At 40.1% G+C, this 25,127-nt stretch overlaps 1 protein-coding gene and 1 long non-coding RNA gene across 2 annotated transcripts in view; one reads left to right on the top strand and one right to left on the bottom strand.

Annotated features, from left to right (window-relative positions):
• Nucleotides 1-1,187: 1,187 nt before the first annotated feature.
• On the bottom strand, nt 1,188-6,437 carry LOC138760748 (uncharacterized). Its single transcript, XR_011355848.1, has 3 exons — nt 6,299-6,437; nt 2,226-2,783; nt 1,188-1,291 (listed from the first exon to the last, which is right to left on the bottom strand). It is a non-coding gene; the product is annotated as an uncharacterized lncRNA (long non-coding RNA).
• LOC138760746 (calcineurin subunit B type 1) overlaps nt 6,018-25,127 on the top strand; it is a 68,250-nt gene continuing 49,140 nt past the window's right edge. The window contains exon 1 of the mRNA XM_069931771.1: nt 6,018-6,250. Within this exon, the coding sequence (XP_069787872.1) occupies nt 6,248-6,250 (3 nt within the window). The 5' untranslated portion in view covers nt 6,018-6,247. The remainder of the gene's footprint in view (nt 6,251-25,127) is intronic.

Here is a 25,127-nt window from a genome sequence, read left to right as displayed (position 1 = left end):
CCAGTGGGAGGTGGACTGCATGGTGGATCGCTATAACCTGCAAGCCACCTTCCCATACTCAGATAATATAACCATCTATGGCCATAACCTGCAAGATCACAATGCAAATTTCCGTAAGTTCATCTGGGCAGCAAAGTGTCTGAATCTTACTGATAACAAGGACAAATGTGTGTTCTGGACAGCATGACTCGCCATCCTCAGCTGTGTATTCTAGAACGGCGTCATTGGCCCTGACCCTGACCGCATGCGTCCGTTGCTGGAGCAACCTCTCCCACATACCCTCAAAGCACAGAAGAGTTTCCTCGGGCTCTTCTCATATTACACTCAATGGGTCCCCAACTATGTGGACAAGATTTGTCCATTGGTCAAAACCACCATGCTTCCCCTGCTGGCAGAGGCCCAAGCTGCATTTGACTGTATCAAAGATGACATCTCCAAGGCAACCATGCATACCATAGATGAGTCCACACCGTTCCAACTGGAGAGTGATACGTCCAACTTTGCCCTGGCAGCCACACTCAACCAAGCGGGCAGACCTGTTGCCTTTTTCTCACACACTCTCCAGGACCCTAAAATTTGCCACTCCTCCGTCGAGGAGGCCCAGGCCATTGTATTGGCAGTATGCAGTGGAGGCATTACCTTTCTGGAAAACGATTCACTCTCCTCATGGAGCAGCGAGCGGTTGCATTCATGTTTAATAATAAGTAATGGGGTAAAATCAAGAATGATAAGATCCTCAGGTGGAGAATTGAACTGTCCACTTACAACTATGACATCTTCTACCAGCCTGGCAAACTTAACGAGCCCCCGGATGCTCGACCAAATGGACAGACTGCAGACTCTCCACGATAACCTTTGCCACCCTGGCATAACTAGGTTTATCCATTTTGTCAAAGCTCAGAACTACAATATTCCATTGAGGAAGTCCGGACAATGGCTAAGAACTGCCAGGTCTGTGCTGAATGCAAACCACAATTCTATTGACCAAACGAGGTGCACCTAATCAAAGCCACTCGCTCCTTCAAGTGCCTAGCATTGATTTCAAGGGACCCCCCCTCCTCCCCTCCTCCACTGGAATGCCTACTTCCTTACAATGATTGACGAATACTCCCATTTCCCTTTCGTCATCCCATGCCTGGACATGACCACGGCCACAGTTATCATGGCCCTCTACAATATCCTCACGCTTTTTGGGTACCTTGCTTCATCCACAGCAACCGGGAGACCTCATTCATGAATGACGAGCTGCCACAGTATCTACTGGCCAGGGGATCGCCTCAAGCAGGACCACCTAAGAGAAATGGGCAAATGGAAAGGGTGAATGACGCTGAGATCACAGAGCCTCTTTGTCTTCCAATAGCAAGAACTCCTCTCAGACTCATTCCACTCTATCTGGTCACTTTTATGTACAGCCACCAACAACGCATCTCATGAACGGATGTTTGCTTTCCCTAGGAAGTCTGCGTCAGGGACTACGCTGTCCACCTGGCTTACCTCCCCAGAACCTACCCTGTTTCAGAAGCATGCCAGGCAATCTAAGACTGGCCCACTAGTTGAGAGGGTCCACCTCCTCCACACTAACCCCCAGTATGCCTACATTGACTTCCCTGATGAGCGCGAGGACACAGTCTCGATCCAGGATCTGGCACCATCGGGCGCCTCCCTGACCACCACTGGCCACCAACAGACACTTCTCCCCACTTCTACCTTAGGTGTCCCTGAGCCTGCAGCTGACCATTTTCCACCCGAGCCACTGTTGTCACCAATGATATACCAGCACCACACTCCCTTACCGCCTCACCACAAGCTGCTCAGGAAGCTAAACAGTGCCCCAAAAATTACTATATTGTTTGCTGCAGGAGATGAGACTCCTTGACAGACTTAACCTGTAAAATGTATATACCTATAGTTGTCTCACCCTCTCTTTTTTTCTCATCTCATAGAACTTTTCTTAAAATAGAGGGATGAATGTGTAAACCACTGTTATGCTATGGTTGGCTGCTGTCGGCTGGACACGCCTCCTAAGACTGATCTTTCCCATAGCTCCTTGCAATAGACAATAGACAATAGACAATAGAAGCTGGAGTAGGCCCTGCTCCCCATTCCACTCAGTCTCAGGTTAATGGACGTTTCAGTCTATAGTTAATAAAAGCCTGATAGTTTCACAACTCCAGTCTTTTGTGATTATTAATGGTGCATCCCTCAATGATCACTGGATCATTTACCTCAGGTTTTTCCCTTCCTGAAGACAATGATCAGCTCCTTGGTTTTGATGACATTGAGTGAAAGGTTGTTGTTGGTGCATCATTCAGCCAAGTTTTCAATCTACTTCCTGTATGTTGACTCATCACCTTCCTTTATACAACTCACTATCATTGTCAAATTTGTAGATAGTGTTGTTGTCGTACTGAGCCATACAGTCGTAGGTGTAAAGTGAGTAGAGCAGGGGGCTAAGAACACAGCCTGTGGTGCTCTGGTCCTGATGGGGATTGTGGAGGAGACGTTCTTACTAATTCTCACTGATTGTGGTCTGGAGGTGAGGAAATCCAGGATCCAATTACACAGTGGGGAGTTGAGTCCAGGGTCTTGGAGTTTGCTGAACAGATTTGAGGGGATGATGGTGTTAAATGCTGGACTGTAGTCAAGAAAGAGCATCCTGATGAATGATCTTTATTGTCCAGGTGTTCCAGGGCTTTGTGTAGATTTGTGTCATATTATACAGTATAATACTGTATAATGTGACATTTAGCAACATTCTTTGTCAAGCATCTTTGTTAAGCGATCTGAAAGGTAATTAATTGAGAAGAGAAAAGCTGTGATTAATTTCAAAATAAATTGGGGAAAAGATTTTTTATTATAATTTTTTTTTAAATTGCAGCAACAGGCCCCTCTGGTCTATCAGCCCACACTGCCCAAATACACCCATGTGACCAATTAACCTTTTATCCTTGAGAGGAGACCAGAGCAGCTGGAGGAAACCCTCATGGACACAGGGAGAATGTAGAAACTCCTTACAGACAGCACCGGAATTGAACCTGTGTTGCTGGCACGGTATTAGCATGCTAACTGCTACACTAACCATGTTGCCAATCTAAATATGTTAATTCTCCTGCAGTTATTATGTTTTCCACCTTCCATCAGTTATGCTTCTTCATAACTTGGATCCAGCAAAACATCTCTCTCTCTCTTATTAGCAGGTGTTGTACCAGTTCTCAAGAGTCTCTGCTTGCCTAATCCATCCTGTAATTTTGTAAACAACTTTGACAGAGATCCTGTTCCATGTTAGCTTTAAGATTTTACTGGTGTTGCACATTTTGTATTGCCTTAAATTGACTACCAGCAATCACTTCCAAAAGTGGGCCAGAGTAAATTACTTTTCTGAGATCTAATTTGGAGAGCTCAATTGCTCACTATAGTATGGATGCAATAATTATGATGTTTTGGGATCAAAATTTGCACTTTGGCTCACTTGGCTCTTTCATTACTTGGAAATCTAACTAAACAGAGTTGAAGGGGCATGATGTGAGTTATAATGTTATTTGTTTCCGCAGCAAGTTGAACATGAAAAGGAACTAGTGCAAACAATGAGCTGCTGAAGGAAAACATGTGAGGGAAGTTTCTTCTGTCTCAATAAAAGGTCTCAACCCAAAACATTGTCTATTTTACCTGTGAATTCTGCCTGACCCAGAGTTCTCCCAGCAGCTCAAGGTTACAGCAGTTGTAGTTTTTGTGTTTCTCTTGTGTAAAACAACTGTTTTGAACATGCACATTCTGTACATAATGTAATACTCAAAATCAAAGAATATATCCCAACTATTCTCATCAATGAGTGCTTTAACATAGATAAAATCATTTTTTTAAAATTATCCATGATTGTTTTTGATAAAATGATAGTAAATTATTGCAGTCCCTATTGCAAAATATTACCAAAGAGCAAATGGGTGAGAATTTCCAGTATTTGGAGCCAGAAATGATAATTATTGATAAGATTTCAAGAGGAATGTTCAGGCACATTGATCTGTTCATTTCTTTCCAAGGAGCAAGGAGCATGGGCCAATGCCATTCCTATATCTTTTGATCTTGTGATTCTGAGGTTATAAGTTCGGGAAATGTTTTCAAAGAAACTGATGCAAGTTACTGCATATACGTTTAGTTGGTGATACATACTGCAGTCCCTGTGTACTGAAACAAAAGGTTATGCTGCAAAAAGGTTTTTCCTGTGGATTTTTGTGTCGCATGAACAGGATAGACAAATCTGGCAAAGCAAGCATCAATTCAGCACATCACTATTGCACTTCTATACGATTACAGTGCAATTCTAGGTGCCTGGGAATGTTAGTTGTACTTGTGATTCTTTCAAAAATGTGCAAATTCAATTCCTGAATAACAGTGAAAGCAAATTGGTACAAATGGTGCTGTAAAGAATATATGATCCAATATTGTGTTTAAACATTTATTATTTTAAGATCTATTCACTAAAGGAAATCCAAAGAATTTGATGGCACAGCTGGGAATAAAAACATTGTGTGTGCCGTTTGATGATGGACAGGTCTGCTTTAAACATTGGGGCAGATTGTAAAAGAGCTGAAACCTATTGTGCTAGATCTCATCCCCAATGAATGATGAGAGAAGCTCAGTTGGCTCAAGTGCCAATAAAGAAGTGTTGGCAGATTAAAAATGCGAGGGTGGAATTCTCTAATTTTTAAAGATTAATTTACAAACCAAGGTGGTGGGGGGTGGGGGGGAGATTATTAAATGTCTTTCCCATGAGAAGATGGAAGTGGGCTGCCTTTTGTGGACCACATTGAGGTTAAGGCATTTCCCGCTGAGGTAGTGTCTCCAGAATGGAGGACCATCGCCTTCCCAAGATCGTGTTATATGGTGAGCTCTCCACTGGCCACCGTGACAGAGGTGCACCAAAGAAAAGGTACAAGGACTGCCTAAAGAAATCTCTTGGTGCCTGCCACATTGACCACTGCCAGTGGGCTGACATCGCCTCAAACCGTGCATCTTGGCGCCTCACAGTTTGGCGGGCAGCAACCTCCTTTGAAGAAGACCGCAGAGCCCACCTCACTGACAAAAGGCAAAGAAGGAAAAACCCAACACCCAACCCCAACCCACCAATTTTCTCCTGCAGCCGCTGCAACCGTGTCTGCCTGTCCCGCATCGGACTTGTCAGCCACAAACGAGCCTGCAGCTGACGTGGACATTTACCCCCTCCATAAATCTTTGTCCGCGAAGCCAAGCCAAAGAGTGTGTTCAAGCCAGTGGAGCTGCAGGGAGTTGGCAAGTTGAAGGGGATGTTGCAGATGCCAGCATGGACCTTTTTGGAGGAAGGGCTTGTGAAATGCTGTCAAAGAAGTCTTGACGAGTTGCTGTAGTGCATTTTACGGAGGGTAAGTAACCCCCTCCTGTCATAGTGCAATGGGAATCGTGTTCAAGGTGCTGGATCATGTGGCAGGCTATTCAATTAATTGCAGAATCTTGCAGAGTGCAAATTTTCGGCTGCTTTACTGCATCCCATGAGTAATGGGTTGTAAATTTTAGAATGAAAGGGATCGTGAATGGAGCGACAGCAACGATTGCCCACGCATCTCCGAAGCTACCTCGGCAACCGTATCCTAATATGCCCTTCAGTGGTTCAAAGTTAATGAAGCACTCTTTGAGGTTTATTTTTAAACAGGGCCACGGCAAAAAAAATCATCCAAGGAAGTTATTGGTGTCAGTGCAGAGCGATTTCAAAAGCTAGCACCCCCTCCCCCTTCCTCCAACGGCCACTGGCCGACTGCCCCCCCCCCACCCACACACACCCACACACACCCACACCCACACCCACCCACACACCACCTCCCGTGCAGGCGGACAGAAGCGACGCGCGGACGTGCTGTCGTTGTCGGGCACGCAGGGGCCCCGGGAGGCTGCGTCATGCAAATCAGGCGTGGTTGCCCGGATGTGCGGCAGCTTCTCCTCCTTCTGCGGATTCGCACGGCGGAGCCGAAGGTGGGAGGAGGAGGGGGGAGGGGGGGCGACTGGCGAGGGGATCGGAAGGCTGGTGCTTTTCCACCTACAACTGCGGACTTGAGTCTCTGCTCGGAGAGGGGCGGGTGGATCGAATCATCAGCAGTAACAGGCAACGACGAGGAGGAGGAGGAAGGAGCAGCAGCGGCAGCGGGGGGAAATATAAAAAAAAGCGGTGCCAGGCGGCTGTTGATCGAACTATCTGGAAGATTAACGTTCGTCAGCCAGGATGGTGAGCCACTGATTTAACAAATATAATGTTGGAAGGTGGCTGCCTTACTTAATTTGTGGGCGGCAGGGCTTTTCTGCGTCCTCCTGTTACTTGCCAAACTGCGGTATATTTAAACAGCCGAGCGGCCATCATGATGGCACCGCCGCAGTGTGGGTTCGGCCTCTCTTTGCAGGCGCAGTCCTCCCGCTTCACGCCACCCTGTTTACCTCCCCCCCCCCCCCATCCCATCATTCCGCGGGCTGTCCTTCATGATAGGCCCCGTGCTCACCTTCCACGATGGTGGTGAACTGGGCTTGGGGTGGGGATGAGGGGGGTGGGGATGAGGGGGGTGGGGATGAGGGGGGTGGGGATGAGGGGGGTGGGGATGAGGGGGGTGGGGATGAGGGGGGTGGGGATGAGGGGGTGGGGATGAGGGGGTGGGGATGAGGGGGTGGGGATGAGGGGGTGGGGATGAGGGGGTGGGGATGAGGGGGTGGGGATGAGGGGGGTGGGGATGAGGGGGGTGGGGATGAGGGGGGTGGGGATGAGGGGGGTGGGGATGAGGGGGTGGGGATGAGGGGGTGAGGATGAGGGGGTGGGGATGAGGGGGTGGGGATGAGGGGGTGGGGATGAGGGGGTGGGGATGAGGGGGTGGGGATGAGGGGGGTGGGGATGAGGGGGGTGGGGGTGGGTCCCACTGGATTTTTAAATTGTTTTGACTTGGAGTGGATCAGTTATTCCAAAACACGGGAGATCCTGGTTTAGGGTTTTATTTTCATTAATAAACTTTCATGATAAAGCAATGAGCTAGTGATTTATTCCTTCCCCCCCCCCCCCCCCCCCCCCCCGGAGTTGATTTGGGTGTTAAATGAAGAGTATAATAAATGTATGGCTTTCTGCATGAACCAAGATGCATTAAAATGGAGGGACCATGGCTCGGCTGCACCTTGAACATCAGCATTTTCTACCGCAAAGATTTGGCAAGTGGTGTCCATCTATTTATTGCGGGGCAGGAGTAAAGCGAAGAAGCCTATCTGAAGTTGCCTTTCTTGTCAAGAGAGGAAGTTGTGTAGCTGTTGAAAATCTGAACCAGAACGTTGAATTCAGTCAACCTTCACTGAGAGGTGATATTTTAGGAAATGACCGTCAAAAGCTTTTTTCCCCAGACATTTAAAACTGTTGTTGTAATAATAGCTTTATACTATGGAATATGGATTTCTGTACAAATAGACAGTTTACTTTTAATTGATTTGGATATAGGTTTATAATTTCTGTACTATTTTAGTTTCACTATTTGGCATTTTGGAGTTTACATTTCACAATAAGTACTGTGGTTTAGAACAATTTAACGACTTCTTTAAAGGATTTGGAGCGAGCTGGGGGTGTGGGCGATAGGACTTGGGGAATTGGATTCCTCCTATTTTTTTTTGATATGTAGGAATCTCAAGAGTTTACTTCTGTTTGTTTTGCTATTTCTTGGAACCCCTGATATTAAAACGACTTTATTTTAGAATAAAATGATTTCAAAGCAGAATAAAATCCATATTTTTCTAAACGGATGAAGAATATGATCTGATTTGCCTAGATACTACTCGTGGCCTTTCATCTGAAATAAGAATACTTGCGCTGCAGGCAAGAATGGAATAACAGCCAATCTGCTGTTACTTTTTCTGTGGTTCAAAAATGTTGTAGATTTCATGCTCCTTGTTAAAATGGATAATTTGAAGGACAAAGAATTGGGAGTAGATTATTTTGAATATTTAAAATTTTAATTTTTTTTCCATAATATATATTAAACATTTCCTTACAATAAAACAAACAAAACCACCCCCCCCCCGCCCTTCCTTTCCACAATATAAATCCGCACACTGTCCGGGCTCATGTTTGTTGATCAAAAGAGATTCAATATGGGGAAGTTACTTACATTTATACTATACCAGCATCTATTATTGTTCTTGTTCTAATTATGATTGGGCCCCTATATGATCCAAATATGGCTGCCATATCTTGATAAATGTCTTTAAGTTGTAATTATTTTCTAAATGTATGCAACTATTGATCTTAGCAGTCCATCGAGCACTATGTAGAAGGGAGTTGGATTTCCAAGTAATCGCAATACATTTCTTAGCCACTGCTTAGGCTAATTTAACAAATTAAATTTGTAACTTGGTTTATTATTTATTTCAATAAAGTTGCCCAAAAGATGCCTGTGAAGGCCACCCCTGTTATCCTTTTTAATATTGCAGTAATATCCTGCCAGAAAGGTCTTGCCTTCACACATGACCATGTAGCATGCAAAGATGTTCCTATTTCTGTCCCACACCTAAAACGCATCTGATATTTCAGATTTAAATTTATGCAACTTCTGTGGTGTTAGATAATTGCTGTAAGAAATTATATTGCACTAATCTGTACCTTTCATTTATAATTGATGTCATGCTATCCAAACACTAATCAGACCAATATCTTTCCATTATTGCAGCACTGAGATCCAACTCCCATTTTTCTCTATCTCTATCTCGATCTCTGTAAACCTGATTTTGCACTTTGGTTCTGGAGAGCAGAGTACATCTTGTATGAGTTATTTGGCTGTATTCCCCAGTCAAATCACTTGTTCCATTTCACTAATTTCAGATGGGACCTAGTTTAGCTCCCATCTTTCTTTTAGGAACCATCTTAGCTGACAGTCCCATTAGCTGCTTCATATTTGTTTCTTAATTGTTCAAAATACATGAGATTCCTCCACATAACAGTCATCAATATATCTTATTCCTTTGTCATACCATGAATTCAATATTTTGTTACCCAGATTCATAGGCAGAAATACATTTTTACATAATGGTGTCTTAATGATATACCTTTTTTTTTCATATTCTAATCATATGTATTAATATAGGGTTATCTGTCTTTTTTGCTATTAACTTAACATTCCACTTGTAAATAAAGCCCTTTGTTGTCCCCTCTTTTATTGAATTAAATCCCATTTGAATCCGGGTTTTGGGGGCTGGGGGGGGGGCTGGTTAGTACTGTCTTCTTAGAAGAATGATAAAAATCTTGTGCTGGTAAATAATACAATACAACTCCGATTCTCCAAAATCCTCGGTTAACCAAAATTTTTTTTAAAAATTGGATAGATGAGGATATCTGAAACAAGTCAGAAATCCTCATTTATCCAAAAATTTTTCAGAGTTAAGTTGACTGGGGATCTTGGACTTGTGGTACAAGCAGGGCCTTGGTGGGGAAGTGTCAGTGATCTGTGGTGGCCAGCATTTTTTTTTTGGTGAGAATTAAACATTATTTTAATGTTTAAAAAGCCATACCTTGTTGTTTAAACACTGTTACAAATGATTTGATGTTGCTACTGGGCTGTTTTAAAAAGGTAATCAGTTCTCTGAGGAAAAAAGTTTATCCAAAATAGGCTCGATCCTGACCATTTCAGATAATCGGAGTTGTACTGAACTTAAAATCCAGAATCTTAAATTCTCCCAGTTTATAATCCCATGTTATCTTTTCCAGTGAAATTCTGTTATTCTATAGGAATTGCCTTGTATAATTATTACTTTAAAATTTTAATTGGGATTAGATCTTGATTTAGTTGGAAGTGTATTCATTAATTAAACTATAGTGGTTTAAATTATTATCATGATTGCCAGTTATTCTAATTTGTTGAGTTTATTCATTTGAAATGTAGAATTCTTGAATGAATTGTTAAATCTTTTCTGCAACTCATTTGACTCTTGTTTCTGGGCAAGTTTTTGTTTATCACTCAAAATATTGTAATCACCTAACAACTTTGATTTTTGTCTCCTAAGTCTTTTGGATAATTTTCTATATGAAAAGTAGCAATAACTGCAAATTGTATGAAGCAAACAAACCTTTCACCATTGTCTAGTTCAAAAAGTAAAGTCAATTTAATAATTTATGCATGTTTGCGGTGTGATTTGCCTTCTATTCCAAATAGCTAGCATTTCTGAAAATAAATCTGTACTTCTTTCCTATGCATAAATTGTTTTTGAGTATAGGAGGATAGATTGCCTAATTTGTACAATTGACAGATCAGTTATTGGAAAAAAGATAATTCTCTTTTGCAGATCTTTCCACCAAAGCTTTGGTTTTAATTTTGTATTTCAGGGACTTTTATTATTTTTTAAATCCACCTCATTTCAGTAATGATTTGCAGTCATTTTTTTAATAAAATACTTTAGGGCATAGAAGTTTGACAAGTAACTATTGGACAAATTGTACATCTGTTGTATTGATGGGATTAAATGTTGGAAGAGATGCACAGAGGTCTTTTTTTTGAAGAGTAATTGGAATATTTTATGGAGACCTTGTAGATAGAGTGTATCTACATATTCCCCTACTTGATTTTAAAATTTGTTAAGAGATTTAAATTCATCAATTCAATGTGTGTTTTAGGAAATAAATATTAGCATCTAAACTGAGAACCGGTAAGGGACCTTGCCGGGGTGGGGGGGGTGGGGGGGGTGGGGGGGGGAGGAGGAGGAGGATAAAGATACTATACAAAAGGGTCTAAATATCTAGACTGTTAACATTGAATTTTTATACTGTAATTCCCATTTGCCATTTTTTAAATGGAATATACATATGTGCTGGAAAAACTCAGATCATACAGCATCCATAGGAAGCAACTGGTAACCAATATTTCAGGTCTGAACCCTTTGCCATAACTTTACAAAGGGCTCAGGTCTGAAAAGTTGGTTAACCTTTACTTCCTATAGATGCTGTGACTTGCTGAGTTTCTGCAGCCCCTTTTTGTATTGCACGACCCTAATGTCTGCAGACTTTCTTGTTTAACTTCTATGTTATTAGACTTGCAATCCATTGTTTAATATTTGTTAACCTATTGCCATTGGCAGAAATGTTTAAATTATGATTATCATTGGATGAGAAAAAGAGGATATGGTGAAATCTGGTTCATTTCCCTTCACTTGCTGTATAAACAATTTCAACTTGTAAACTGGGAGTAATATTGCACTGCAAATCTACATTTGCTGAAACTTAAATATTGGTAGATTTCAAGATGATTGACAAGTTAGAAAGTGTGGAATTGCAAAGGATAAAGGTGCCACAGTGGTACAATTCCAGGGACCTACTCCCAATCCTGACTTCCAGTACTGTCTTTGTGAAGATTGCTAGTTTTCCTATGACTGAATTTCCTCCAAGTGCTCTGACTTTCCCTTGCATTGTGCATTGATAGGTAAATTGGTTGCCCTAAATTTTTCCAAATAATTAATTGAATAGTAAAATCTGAGCAACTGATCGAATTGTGGTGAGAATGAAATGAGATGAATATTGGAATATTCTAAGGAGGTAGAGTATGTGATGATTGATTTGGACTCTGGATCCTATGGCTTGTTTCACTGCTGTATAACTTTAACTCTGAATTCTTGATGTGTGTAATCTTAGAAGATTATATTTTACCACCTTTATGTGGCAAGATTTTATAGTTTGAATAGGTACTGAAATTTTAAGTGCTTATGTATTTGTGGAATTTTTTTATAAACTGCATGCTCTCAAACTGGCTACCAAAACTGAAATTATTCAAGAATATTGGGACACAGCATATTAAAATAGAAATTGTGCACTGATTATGTACTTTAGGACGTAAATTATTTGAGAACTTGTTGAAATGAATAACTGAAGATTTGATTGCAGAAAGGAATTTTATTAATTGGGTTTAAAATAATGGCATGTAACTTGGCTCACAAAAGTAGAGATGTGATTATTCAGCTATTGTGAACTGTGAATTTGTAATTTTTACTTTTTTAAAATTTTCTCCCTACAATACTTTATCAATCATTTAAACTATTGAAAATAAAATGCAAACCATTTTAGTGAATTGAGTAAATTTTGAACCCTAATCATTGAAATGTAGGGAAATAGGATCCAAGACAATATTTAGATATACTACAAGAAAATCTCTGTATCGGTGCGACATAATTTGATTTGTGCAGTGCAGTGAAGAACAAAGATGCAATAAAATAAGTTTTATTGCCCTACACTTTGACAGGTGAAAAAGCATGGTTCTTCAGCTCCCGACGACCTGCTTGGATGTTTTGTTCAAGTAACCACTTTCAAATGTCAGTAAACTGATCAAAAATGGAATGAATACAAGCGATGAATGGTTCATAGGCTTGTCAAGTCAAAGAGTATCAAGAGCAGGTAGTGTGGGGAAACCTATGCTCTCTTGGAATTTTTTTTAAGGAACATAGTTTTTTAAAAAATTTTTATTTTTCACACTATAAACCATACTGACCAAAATGAATACAGACATTTTTCTCATGAATATATAGTGTCATTTTCTCCCATTTTCCCCCCTCCCTTCCCTCCCTCTCTCACCCCCCATCCCATTTATTCAAAATTCAATCTATAAGATACATTAAACCCGTTAAACAATGTCGTCACTTAATAAATATAAACAAGAAATTTTTGTCTTCTACTTTTATATACTGAGTCAGTTCATTTCGTTGTCTTCTCCTTCTGTCATTTTAGGTGGTGGAGGTCTGTGGTAGGATTTTTCTATTGTGTTTCATGTATGGTTCCCATATTTGTTCGAATATTGTGATGTTATTTCTTAAATTATATGTTATTTTTTCTAATGGAATACATTTATTTATTTCTATGTACCATTGTTGTATTCTCAAGTTGTCTTCTAATTTCCAGGTTGACATAATACATTTTTTTGCTACAGCTAGGGCTATCATAATAAATCTTTTTTGTGCTCCATCCAAGTCGAGTCCAAATTCTTTATTTCTTATATTACTTAGAAGGAAGATCTCTGGGTTTTTTGGTATATTGCTTGTTGTGATTTTATTTAATATCTGGTTTAGATCTCCCCAAAATTTTTTCACTTTCTCACATGCCCAAATTGCATGTACTGTTGTTCCCGTTTCCTTTTTACAGCGAAAACATCTGTCTGATATTGTTGGGACCCATTTATTTAAATTTTGGGGTGTGTGTAACCAATTATTTTGTATCATGCGTAACCTCGTGTTTATTGTATTTCTTATAGTTCCGGAGCATAGCTTTTCCCATGTTTCATTCTTTATGTTTAGATCTTGTTCCCATTTTTGTTTAGGTTTACAGTTAGTTTCCTCTTTCTCCTTTTCTTGCAGTTTGATGTACATGTTTGTTATAAATTTTTTAATTATTATTGTGTCTGTAATCACATATTCAAAATTGCTTCCTTCTGGTAACCTCAGACTGTTTCCCAATTTGTCCTTCAAGTAGGTTTTCAGTTGGTGGTATGCAAACATTGTATCGTGAGTTATATTAGTTCTTCATTTGTTCAAAAGATAATAATTTATTTCCCGAAAAACAATTTTCTATTCTTTTGATCCCCTTTCTCTCCCATTCTCTGAAGGAAAGGTTATTTATTGTGAAAGGGATTAGTTGATTTTGTATCAATATTAATTTTGGTAGTTGATAATTTATTTTATTCCTTTCTACGTGAATCATCTTCCAAATGTTGAGCAGATGGTGTAATACTGGTGAATTCCTATATTGCACCAATTTTTCATCCCACTTATATAGTATATGTTCAGGTATCTTCTCCCCTATTTTATCTAGCTCTAATCTGGTCATTGGAGCGACTTCATCCCTAACAACGAAGTACTCGAGATGGCAGAGGCCGATAGCATCGAATCCACGCTGTTGAAGATCAAACTGCGCTGGGTAGGTCACGTCTCCAGAATGGAGGACCATCACCTCCCCAAGATCGTGTTATATGGCGAGCTCTCCACTGGCCACCGAGACAGAGGTGCACCAAAGAAGAGGTACAAGGACTGCCTAAAGAAATCTCTTGGTGCCCGCCACATTGACCACCGCCAGTGGGCTGATATCGCCTCAAACCGTGCATCTTGGCGCCTCACAGTTCGGCGGGCAGCAACATCCTTTGAAGAAGACCGCAGAGCCCACCTCACTGACAAAAGACAAAGGAGGAAACACCCAACCCCAACCAACCAATTTTCCCCTGCAACCGCTGCAACCGTGTCTGCCTGTCCTGCATCGGACTTGTCAGCTACAAACGAGCCTGCAGCTGACGTGGACATTTACCCCTCCATAAATCTTCGTCCATGAAGCCAATCCAAAGAATCTGGTCCAATCTCGTTTTTCCCTTGTTTGATAAAAATCTGATAGGTATCTTAATTGTGGTGCTCTATAATAATTCTTAAAGTTTGGTAGTTGTAAGCCTCCTTGTTTGTACCATTCTGTTAATTTATCTAGCGCTATCCTCGGTTTCCCCCCTTTCTATAAGAATTTCCTTATTATTTTCTTTAGCTCCTTGAAGAATTTCTGTTAGGTGAATTGGTAATGATTGAAATAGGTATTGTATCCTTGGGAAGATGTTCATTTTAATACAGTTTATCCTTCCTATCAGTGTTAGTGGAAAGTCTTTCCAGTGCTCTAAGTCGTCTTGTAATTTTTTCATTAATGGCTGATAATTTAGTTTATATAGATGGCCGAGATTATTACTTAGTTGTATACCTAGGTATCGAATTGCTTGTGTTTGCCATCTAAATGGTGATTCTTTCTTAAACTTTGTGAAATCCGCATTATTCATTGGCATTGCTTCACTTTTATTTGTGTTGATCTTGTACCCCGATACTTCTCCATATTCCTTCAATTTCTTATGTAATTCTTTTATTGATATTTCTGGTTCTGTTAAGTATATTATAATGTCATCTGCAAATAGACTGATTTTATATTCCTTCTCTTTTATTTTTATCCCTCTTATTTTATTTTCTGTTCTTATCGGTTCTGCTAGTGGTTCTATAGCTAATGTGAACAGTGAGGGAGATAGTGGACATCCCTGCCTAGTTGATCTGCTTAATTTAAATTGGTTTGATATATATCAATTTGCTGTCACTTTCGCCAATGGTCCCTTGTATAATGGTTTAATCCAATTAATATATTTCTCTGGGAGGTTGAATTTTTGTAGTACTTTGAATAAATAATTCCATTCTACTCTGTCAAAGGCTTTCTCTGCGTCTAAAGCAACCGCTACTGTTGGAATTTTGTTTCCTTGTACTGCATGGATTAAGTTAATGAGTTTACAGATATTGTCCTTTGTTCCTCTTTTTTTAATAAATCCAGTTTGGTCTAGTTTTACCTTTTTTGGTACACAGTCAGCCAATCTGTTTCCTAATAGTTTAGTTATTATCTTATAATCTGTGTTAAGTAGTGATATTGGTCTATATGATGCTGGTGTTAGTGGATCTTTTCCTGTCTTTGGTATTACTGTAATGATTGCTGTTTTGTATGAATCTGGTATGTTTTGTGTTTTTTCAATCTGGTTCATTACTTCCAGGAGAGGAGGAATTAATAAGTCTTTAAATGTTTTATAGAATTCTATTGGGAGTCCATCCTCTCCCGGTGTTTTGTTGTTCGGTAGTTTTTTTAATATCTCCTATATTTCTTCTATTTCAAATGGTTTTATTAATTTATTTTACTCCTCTGTTTGCAATTTTGGTAGTTCAATTTTAGTTAGAAATTAATCTATTTTGTCTTCTTTCCCTTTGTTTTCAGTTTGATATAGTTGTTCGTAGAATTCCCTGAAGTTTTCATTGATCTCCGTTGGGTTATATGTAATTTGTTTGTCCTTTTTCCTTGATGCCAATACCATTCTTTTAGTTTGTTCTATCTTAAGCTGCCACGCTAGCGCATAATACTTCTGTTTTGTCTTCATTATGCTCTTCTCCACCTTATGTTTGTAGTGTTTCATATTTTATTTTCTTGTCTGTCAATTCTCTTTTAGTTTTATCTTCCTTTATTGCTAATTCTTTTTCTGTATTTGTTACTTCCCTTTGCAACTGTTCTATTTCTCGATTGTAGTCCTTCTTCATTTTAGTTACATAACTTATTATCTGTCCCCTGATGAATGCTTTCATTGCGTCCCATAGGATAAATTTATTTTTCACTGATTCCGTATTTATTTCAGAGTACATTTTAATTTGTCGCTCAATGAATTCTCTAAAATCTTGTCTTTTAAGTAGCATGGAGTTTAATCTCCATCTATACATTCTTGGTGGGATGTCCTCTAGCGCTATTGCCAATAACAGGGGTGAGTGATCTGATAACAATCTAGCTTTCTATTCCGTTTTCTTAACTCTTCCTTGAATGTGGGCTGGTAACAGGAATAGGTCTATCCTTGAGTATATGTTTTATGTCTACCCGAATAATATGAATATTCTTTTTCCTTTGGGTGTTGTTTCCTCCATATATCCAAAAGTTGCATTTCCTGCATCGATTTAATTATAAATTTGGTTACCTTGTTCTTTCTGTTAGTCTTTTTTCCAGTTTTATCCATGTTTGAGTCCAAATTAAGGTTAAAATCCCCTCCTATTAGTATATTCCCTTGCATATCTGCGATCTTCAAAGATATCTTGCATACCTTTTTGACCTTTTTCATTAGGTGCGTATACATTAAGCAAATTCCAAAATTCTGAATATATCTGACATTTTATCATTACATACCTCCCTGCTGGATCTATTATTTCCTCTTCTATTTTGATTGGTACATTTTTATTGATTAATATAGCTACTCCTCTGGCTTTTGAATTATATGATGCTGCTGTTACATATCCTATCCAATCTCTCTTTAATTTCTTGTGTTCCACTTCAGTTAGATGTGTTTCTTGCATGAATGCTATATCAATTTTTTCTTTCTTCAATAAATTTAACAGCTTCTTCCTTTTGATTTGGTTATGTATTCCATTAATATTTAAAGTCATATAGTTCAACATGGCCATTTCATACTTTGTTTATCTTTCCTTTCCGTTTCCTCATCACCACCTTCCTTTCTTATCCATTTCTGTTTTCTTTTTTTGAAGACATTGTAAGACCACATTTCTAAAACATAAAATATTTCCACTATTCCCATATCTAAAATTCCTTTAACCCCAATAGTCCCTCCCTTCTATGAGTTGCCCTTTGTCCCTTGTCGGGCAACCACATCTCCCCTCTCCATTTGGCTTTCGAACCCGCTCGCAAGTGTCAACTGATTTCGCAGTGACTGTTATTCTTCGCCACCCAGCCCCCCAAGAACATATTTTAATCTTCATATGTAACAAAGCTCACTCTCTTAATTGCCTCCTTTCTTCCTTTCTTCCTTTCTTCCATTTCTTTCCCTTCTTAGTTTTTACTTATACTTTATTCTTCTTAGTTTTTACTTATACTTTATTCTTATATGTATATATGTATGTATATATGTATGTATATATGTATGTATATATGTATGTATATATGTATGTATATATGTATGTATATATGTATGTATATATGTATGTATATATGTATGTATATATGTATGTATATATGTATGTATATATGTATGTATATATGTATGTATATATGTATGTATATATGTATGTATATATGTATGTATATATGTATGTATATATGTATGTATATATGTATGTATATATGTATGTATATATGTATGTATATATGTATGTATATATGTATGTATATATGTATGTATATATGTATGTATATATGTATGTATATATGTATGTATATATGTATGTATATATGTATGTATATATGTATGTATATATGTATGTCAAGCGCTGAAGAGCTGGCTCTGAATGGGCAACTAAAGCGGCATCATCTGCAAAGAGTAGTTCACGGACAAGTTTCTCTTGTGTCTTGGTGTGAGCTTGCAGGCGCCTCAGATTGAAGAGACTGCCATCCGTGCGGTACCGGATGTAAACAGCGTCTTCATTGTTGGGGTCTTTCATGGCTTGGTTCAGCATCATGCTGAAGAAGATTGAAAAGAGGGTTGGTGCGAGAACACAGCCTTGCTTCACGCCATTGTTAATGGAGAAGGGTTCAGAGAGCTCATTGCTGTATCTGACCCGACCTTGTTGGTTTTTGTGCAGTTGGATAATCATGTTGAGGAACTTTGGGGGACATCCGATGCGCTCTAGTATTTGCCAAAGCCCTTTCCTGCTCACGGTGTCGAAGGCTTTGGTGAGGTCAACAAAGGTGATGTAGAGTCCTTTGTTTTGTTCTCTGCACTTTTCTTGGAGCTGTCTGAGGGCAAAGACCATGTCAGTGGTTCCTCTGTTTGCGCGAAAGCCGCACTGTGATTCTGGGAGAATATTCTCAGCGACACTAGGTATTATTCTATTTAGTAGAATCCTAGCGAAGATTTTGCCTGCAATGGAGAGCAACGTGATTCCCCTGTAGTTTGAGCAGTCTGATTTCTCGCCTTTGTTTTTGTACAGGGTGATGATGGTGGCATCACGAAGATCCTGAGGCAGTTTACCTTGGTCCCAACAAAGCTTGAAAAACTCATGCAGTTTGGCATGCAGAGTTTTGCCGCCAGCCTTCCAGACTTCTGGGGGGATTCCATCCATACCTGCTGCTTTGCCACTTTTCAGTTGTTCGATTGCCTTATATGTCTCATCCAGGGTGGGAACCTCATCCAGCTCTAGCCTTAGGGGCTGTTGAGGGAGCTGGAGCAGGGCGGAATCTTGGACTGAGCGGTTGGTACTGAAAAGAGATTGGAAGTGTTCTGACCATCGGTTGAGAATGGAGATCTTGTCGCTGAGGAGGACTTTGCCGTCTGAGCTGCGCAGCGGGCTTTGGACTTGGGGTGAGGGGCCGTACACAGCCTTTAGAGCCTCGTAGAAACCCCTGAAGTCCTGCCCATTCAGAGCCAGCTCTTCAGCGCTTGACGTCCTGCTTTGCGGAAACTGCCAAAATGTTTGGCCTGGAAGTCAGCCTGAAGAAAACTGAGGTCCTCCATCAGCCAGCTCCCCACCATGACTACCAGCCCCCCCACATCTCCATCGGGCACACAAAACTCAAAACGGTCAACCAGTTTACCTATCTCGGCTGCACCATTTCATCAGATGCAAGGATCGACAATGAGATAGACAACAGACTCGCCAAGGCAAATAGCGCCTTTGGAAGACTACACAAAAGAGTCTGGAAAAACAACCAACTGAAAAACCTCACAAAGATAAGCGTATACAGAGCCGTTGTCATACCCACACTCCTGTTCGGCTCCGAATCATGGGTCCTCTACCGGCACCACCTACGGCTCCTAGAACGCTTCCACCAGCGTTGTCTCCGCTCCATCCTCAACATCCATTGGAGCGCTCACACCCCTAACGTCGAGGTACTCGAGATGGCAGAGGTCGACAGCATCGAGTCCACGCTGCTGAAGATCCAGCTGAGCTGGATGGGTCACGTCTCCAGAATGGAGGACCATCGCCTTCCCAAGATCGTATTATATGGCGAGCTCTCCACTGGCCACCGTGACAGAGGTGCACCAAAGAAAAGGTACAAGGACTGCCTAAAGAAATCTCTTGGTGCCTGCCACATTGACCACCGCCAGTGGGCTGATAACGCCTCAAACCGTGCATCTTGGCGCCTCACAGTTTGGCGGGCAGCAGCCTCCTTTGAAGAAGACCGCAGAGCCCACCTCACTGACAAAAGGCAAAGGAGGAAAAACCCAACACCCAACCCCAACCAACCAATTTTCCCTTGCAACCGCTGCAATCGTGTCTGCCTGTCCCGCATCGGACTGGTCAGCCACAAACGAGCCTGCAGCTGACGTGGACTTTTTTTACCCCCTCCATAAATCTTCGTCCGCGAAGCCAAGCCAAAGAGAGAAAGAAAGAAAGAGATATATGTATGTATATATGTATGTATATATGTATGTATATATGTATGTATATATGTGTGTGTATGTATGTATGTATGTATGTATGTATGTATGTATGTATATATATATGTATGTATATGTATGTATATATATATGTATGTATATGTGTATGTGTGTGTAGGTGTGTGTGTGTGTGTGTGTGTAGTTTGTTGTCATTTTTGTTCTTGTTACATCATCTCTCTGTCTCTTTTGTAGGTGTTCTGCAATTTTTCATGCTTTTTCCGGATCTGAGAAAAGCTTGCTTTGCTGCCCCGGGATAACTATTTTAAGCACCACTGGATATTTTAACATAAATTTATAACCTTTTTTCCATAGGGTCGATTTTGCTGCGTTAAACTCCTTCCTCTTCTTCAGGGGTTCAAAACTTATGTCTGGGTAGAAAAATATCTTGTTTTTTGTTGTGGTTGTGGTTTAGGGGCTAATGTTCTGTGTGCCCTTTCTATTTCCATTCCTTCCTGTAATTCTGGCATTCCTAGGACCCTGGGGATCCATTCTTTTATAAATTATTTCATATTTTTGCCTTATCTTCCTTAAGGCCCACTATCTTTATATTGTTTCTCCTATTATAGTTTTCCATTATATCTATCTTCTGAGCTAACAGCTCCTGTGTTTCTTTAACTTTTTATCAGATTCTTCTAATTTCTTTTTTAAGTCATCTACTTCCATTTCTATGGCTGTTTCTCATTCTTACACCTTTTCTACTCTTTTTCCTATATCTGTCATGATCATCTCTAATCTATTCACTTTTTCTTCTGTACCTTTTATTCTTCTCTTTATTTCACTGAATTCTTGTGTCAGCGATTCTTTTAAAGTTTCCATATATTCTTGAATTTTTTTTTTATCCATGTACTGTCCCTTCCCTTCATCTTCCATTTCTCTGTGTAGAGTTTGATGTTCTCCCTCCTCTTCTTCTGAGTCCACTCCAGGATCTGTGTCTTTTACCTCTGTCTCTTCTGATTTTCTTGTTGAGTTGTTTATTTTATTTTGTTGGGTATTTTTGTTATTATTTTTATTAAAGGTGTTTTGGTGTTGATCTTCTTCCTCTGGGTTGGTCATCTGTTGTTTCTCTGATTTCCTTTTTTTATTCTCTTCCTTCTTGTTCCTGTTATTTTCTATGTTTTCCTGTTGGGAGTCTTGCTGTCGTGTTTCACCTGTTTCAGGTGTGGAGATTTACTCCTCAGCTGGTCCCCCTCCCGTCGGTGTTGTTTTTGTCTTGTGCATCGCGCATGTGCGAGGATTCGCGCACTTTTGTTTGGCTCCGTGAGCCATCTTTGAAGTCTTGAGTTCGGGGTTTCCACTGACCTCAGTGAGCGGGCTTCTCTCTCCACGGCGGGCCTCCTTGTACAGGTAAGGCCTTCACCTTTCTCTTCCGACGTCTTCTTCTTTTCTTCCCGTTTTTGGTTTTTCTTTCTTTGCTGCCATTTTCTCCACGCTTTTATTTTTAATTTGTTATGGTTTCTGTGTTTGTGGCTTTGCTTTTTCTTTACTTTTTTTTAAAACTTTTCTGGAGATGGCTGGTATTTTCTTACCGGTCACTACTCCATCACGTGACTTAAGGAACATAGTTAACCAGTTCTTAGCAGCAATTTTGAGTAATTGTTAGTTTCAACTGTTTTGGGCAGGCTGAACTAGGTGGGGATGCAAAATGATCTCATCTTCAAGGAAGGTGTGTTTCCCAAGCATGTGAGATTGTTCCAACAGTGTGGGCAGAGGAAATCTATCTAGATAGTAAGGATGTCATTGACATATTGTAGCTAAAGAGATCTCCAACTAAGATTATATGAAATGGTTGGGACCAGGCCTACGTCAGATAAATGTGTTTTTTGGGTAACTGGTCATTTTTTAAAAACAGCCCATTACCAACAGCAAACGGCAAGGGAAGGCTTTTTAAGCATTAAAATGATGTTTAATTATCACCAAAAAAAAATGCTGGCAACTGCTGCAATCACCAACACCTCCCCACCAACATCCCTGCTGCTGCCTGGGAGGCTGCTCTCCTTCTGATCGCTTGTGGCTGGGAGACAGTGGCATGCATTTTGAGGAGGAGAGTTGAAGAGAAAAGTCAACCGGGGTAGTTAAAGAAGTAATAGAAAGAGAAGAGAGGACAATAGTCATTCTAATTTCATGTTGAGAGAATTTTTTTTTCAACCTGAGGTCATTTCGGCTCCAAAAATTTTTTTGGATATCCTCATTTATCTGAAATTTAAAAAAAATTGGATAAAATGAGTTGTACTGTAGAATGATTTTTCATGTCATTGTAATTAGGCTTCAAGGTACAAGGACTGCCTAAAGAAATCTCTTGGTGCCTGCCACATTGACCACCGCCAGTGGGCTGATAACGCCTCAAACCGTGCATCTTGGCGCCTCACAGTTTGGCGGGCAGCAGCCTCCTTTGAAGAAGACCGCAGAGCCCACCTCACTGACAAAAGGCAAAGGAGGAAAAACCCAACACCCAACCCCAACCAACCAATTTTCCCTTGCAACCGCTGCAATCGTGTCTGCCTGTCCCGCATCGGACTGGTCAGCCACAAACGAGCCTGCAGCTGACGTGGACTTTTTACCCCCTCCATAAATCTTCGTCCGCGAAGCCAAGCCAAAGAAGAATTAGGCTTCTGAAATTGTCATTCTGTCTAGAGTATAGAGAATTGGGTAACGGTTGAAGAATGTGATATGTTAAACATTAATTGAAGGCTTGACGTGGTGATTGTTTCCCTTAGCTGAGGAGAACAGAACCAGGTGTCACAATGGAATGAGGTTGAATGGCAGAGCAGGCAAAAAGGGACTATTTTTGTGTACTTGAATGCGCGCACTGAATTTGTAATCGAGTTGCCTTGCGTAACGTAATGGCTTGTTTAATTTGTGGTACCTGTTTGGGTGCTCACCTGTTGCTTAGTATTGAACTGTTATCTTGAAACAGCTCAGAGATGGAAAACTCTGAGAAGAGTTTTTATCTTGGACGGAGTAGCTCGGGTTTGAAGTTGAAGATAAAGACTTGAGATCAAGATTTAGCTTGGGCATTCTGAAAAGTGTTCAGAATTTTGTTGCTTAATTTTGTACAATGCAATATTTTCATAGGTTTTCCCCATTTTGTCTAAAAGTAGTAGTAAATGAAGCTGAATGTAATTGCTGTCTGGTTAAAACAAGTTCAGCCAATTTATATTGGATTGAAACTTGCAATGCTATATTTATAGTGAATTCATTCTTTGATTGTTCATCTGGTTTGCTTTAATGAACTCCTGATTCTCAAAGTAAACATTTATTGGATCACTTGCACATATCTAGGTCAAAGTGCTATCTTCAGATGTGATCCTAGCTTGGAAAGATAAAATCAATTATTGGGGTGATTAGTTCTTTGTTTAAAAGAAATGGCTGGATAACCTGTGTTTAGCCCTGAAATATGCTATGTATTAGTTCACTTTGACAATAAGATCCACTGCTTTCTCCCTCAGACTTAATCAGAATAAACTGCTGACCCACATTATCCCTTCAGGCTGGTATACTAGCTGATTTTGTTAATTCTCTCTTCTCAGGTGCTGTCCTCTATCATATTTAAAAAAAAAAAGAACCTGGATATTTTATCCATGCAAATTACTCCCCAATCTCCCCCCCATCCTCAAATGTGTAGCCTTCCAAATTTATGCATTTTTTTCTCCAGATGTACATAGCACAGTAACAGGCCCTTCTAGCCTATGATCCTGTACCCCAGAAAAAAAACCAACAACCCCTATATTTTTTTGAGACCTAAAGTCCTGTTTGAATTCCTCCAAATTAGGTTTCCATACTTGTCTAATGGTATTTGACAAATCAAAGACCAAAGAAGAAATTGTTAAACCTTACAATAAACTCTTTTCTAACAATCAATTCCATTGGTATCTGTTTTACATTTTTGTTGCCAGTCTTGGTGTCTTATTTTATCTCAAATTTAATTCTGGCCATGAGGCCTCTTGATCATGAAGGCTAAATTTTATCGGCCTCTACCCTACGCTAACTCACCTTCTGCTGAAATCTGTGCGTCTGTCACTAAATTTCTTCACTATTCCACTGCACTTCTAGTTGTCTCAAAATTCTGTGGCTTGTGTTTTGACCTGCTCAAAGCCCCTTTTGACCCATGTCAATGTTTGCTGGGCAATGTTGACTCTTGGTTGAGGTAGGCTTCATTTGGTTTGAAGATTCTCTGTCTTATTTTTACTCCATATAGGGGCTTGTGTATTTCTACCCTTGAAATTACTAACAGTTGTGTAAGACCTCTACATATGTGCAGTCCATCAATTCTGCCTGATTTTCCTAATTTCATCATTCTGTTTTCAAAGCCATCCTCCTTTCTGCAAAGGTTCTGGAATTTCTGCCCTAATGTTAATACTCTTGTGTAGCTGGTGGATTTAAAAGTATTATGCAAAATTTCAAATCTGGAAGTCTGCCTAATACTTACAATGGTCCTTCAGGACACACTATTATGACTGTTTATTTGGTATTTATCCTGCAGTTGGACCTCCCTAGTAAATATTGATACACAAATAAAAATGCACTGCTGGATATTTCTTCCCTAACCCGTTGTCCACCTGACACTGCCTTGCTCACTTATTAGAAGTATCTCTGACCTTTTCCAGATTTTGTTTCTGCATGTTTCCTATCTGGCATATGATCCTAAGATTATGGAGTAGTGGACAGGGAAGAAGGCTTTTAAAGCATGCAGTAGGATCTGGACTAACTGGAAAAATGGCCTGCAAAATGGCAGATGGAGTTTAATATGGACAAGTGTGAGGTTTGGACTTTAGGAGGACAAACCAGGGTCAGACTTGCATGATAAACTGTAGAGCACAATGGAGTATGGGAGCACAGAAGGATCTGGGAATGCAGGTGCATAATTCCTTGAAAGTGATGTCACAGGTAGATAGGATTGTTAAGAAAGCTTTTGGCACATCAGATTGGCCTTCTTCAATCAAAGTATTGAGTACAGGAGTTGTGATATTATGTTGAAGCTATATAAGACAGAGGCTAAATTTGAAGCATTGTGTGCTGTTTTGGTGACCTACTTCCAAGAAAGATATCAATAAAATTGAAAGAGTGCAGAGAAAATTTACAAGAATATTTACAGGGCTTTAGGAGCTGAGTTGTTGGAAAAGGATGAATGGGTTGGGTTATTCCCTTTACTGTTGGAGAATGAGGGAAAACTTGGAGGTATACAAAATGTAAGCT

Source organism: Narcine bancroftii, chromosome 4 (genome assembly GCF_036971445.1).
Source record: "Narcine bancroftii isolate sNarBan1 chromosome 4, sNarBan1.hap1, whole genome shotgun sequence".
In the NCBI taxonomy this organism is placed as follows: Eukaryota; Metazoa; Chordata; class Chondrichthyes; order Torpediniformes; family Narcinidae; genus Narcine; species Narcine bancroftii.
Note: the sequence above shows the minus strand (reverse complement) of the source record. Positions and strands in the feature narration are given on the sequence as shown.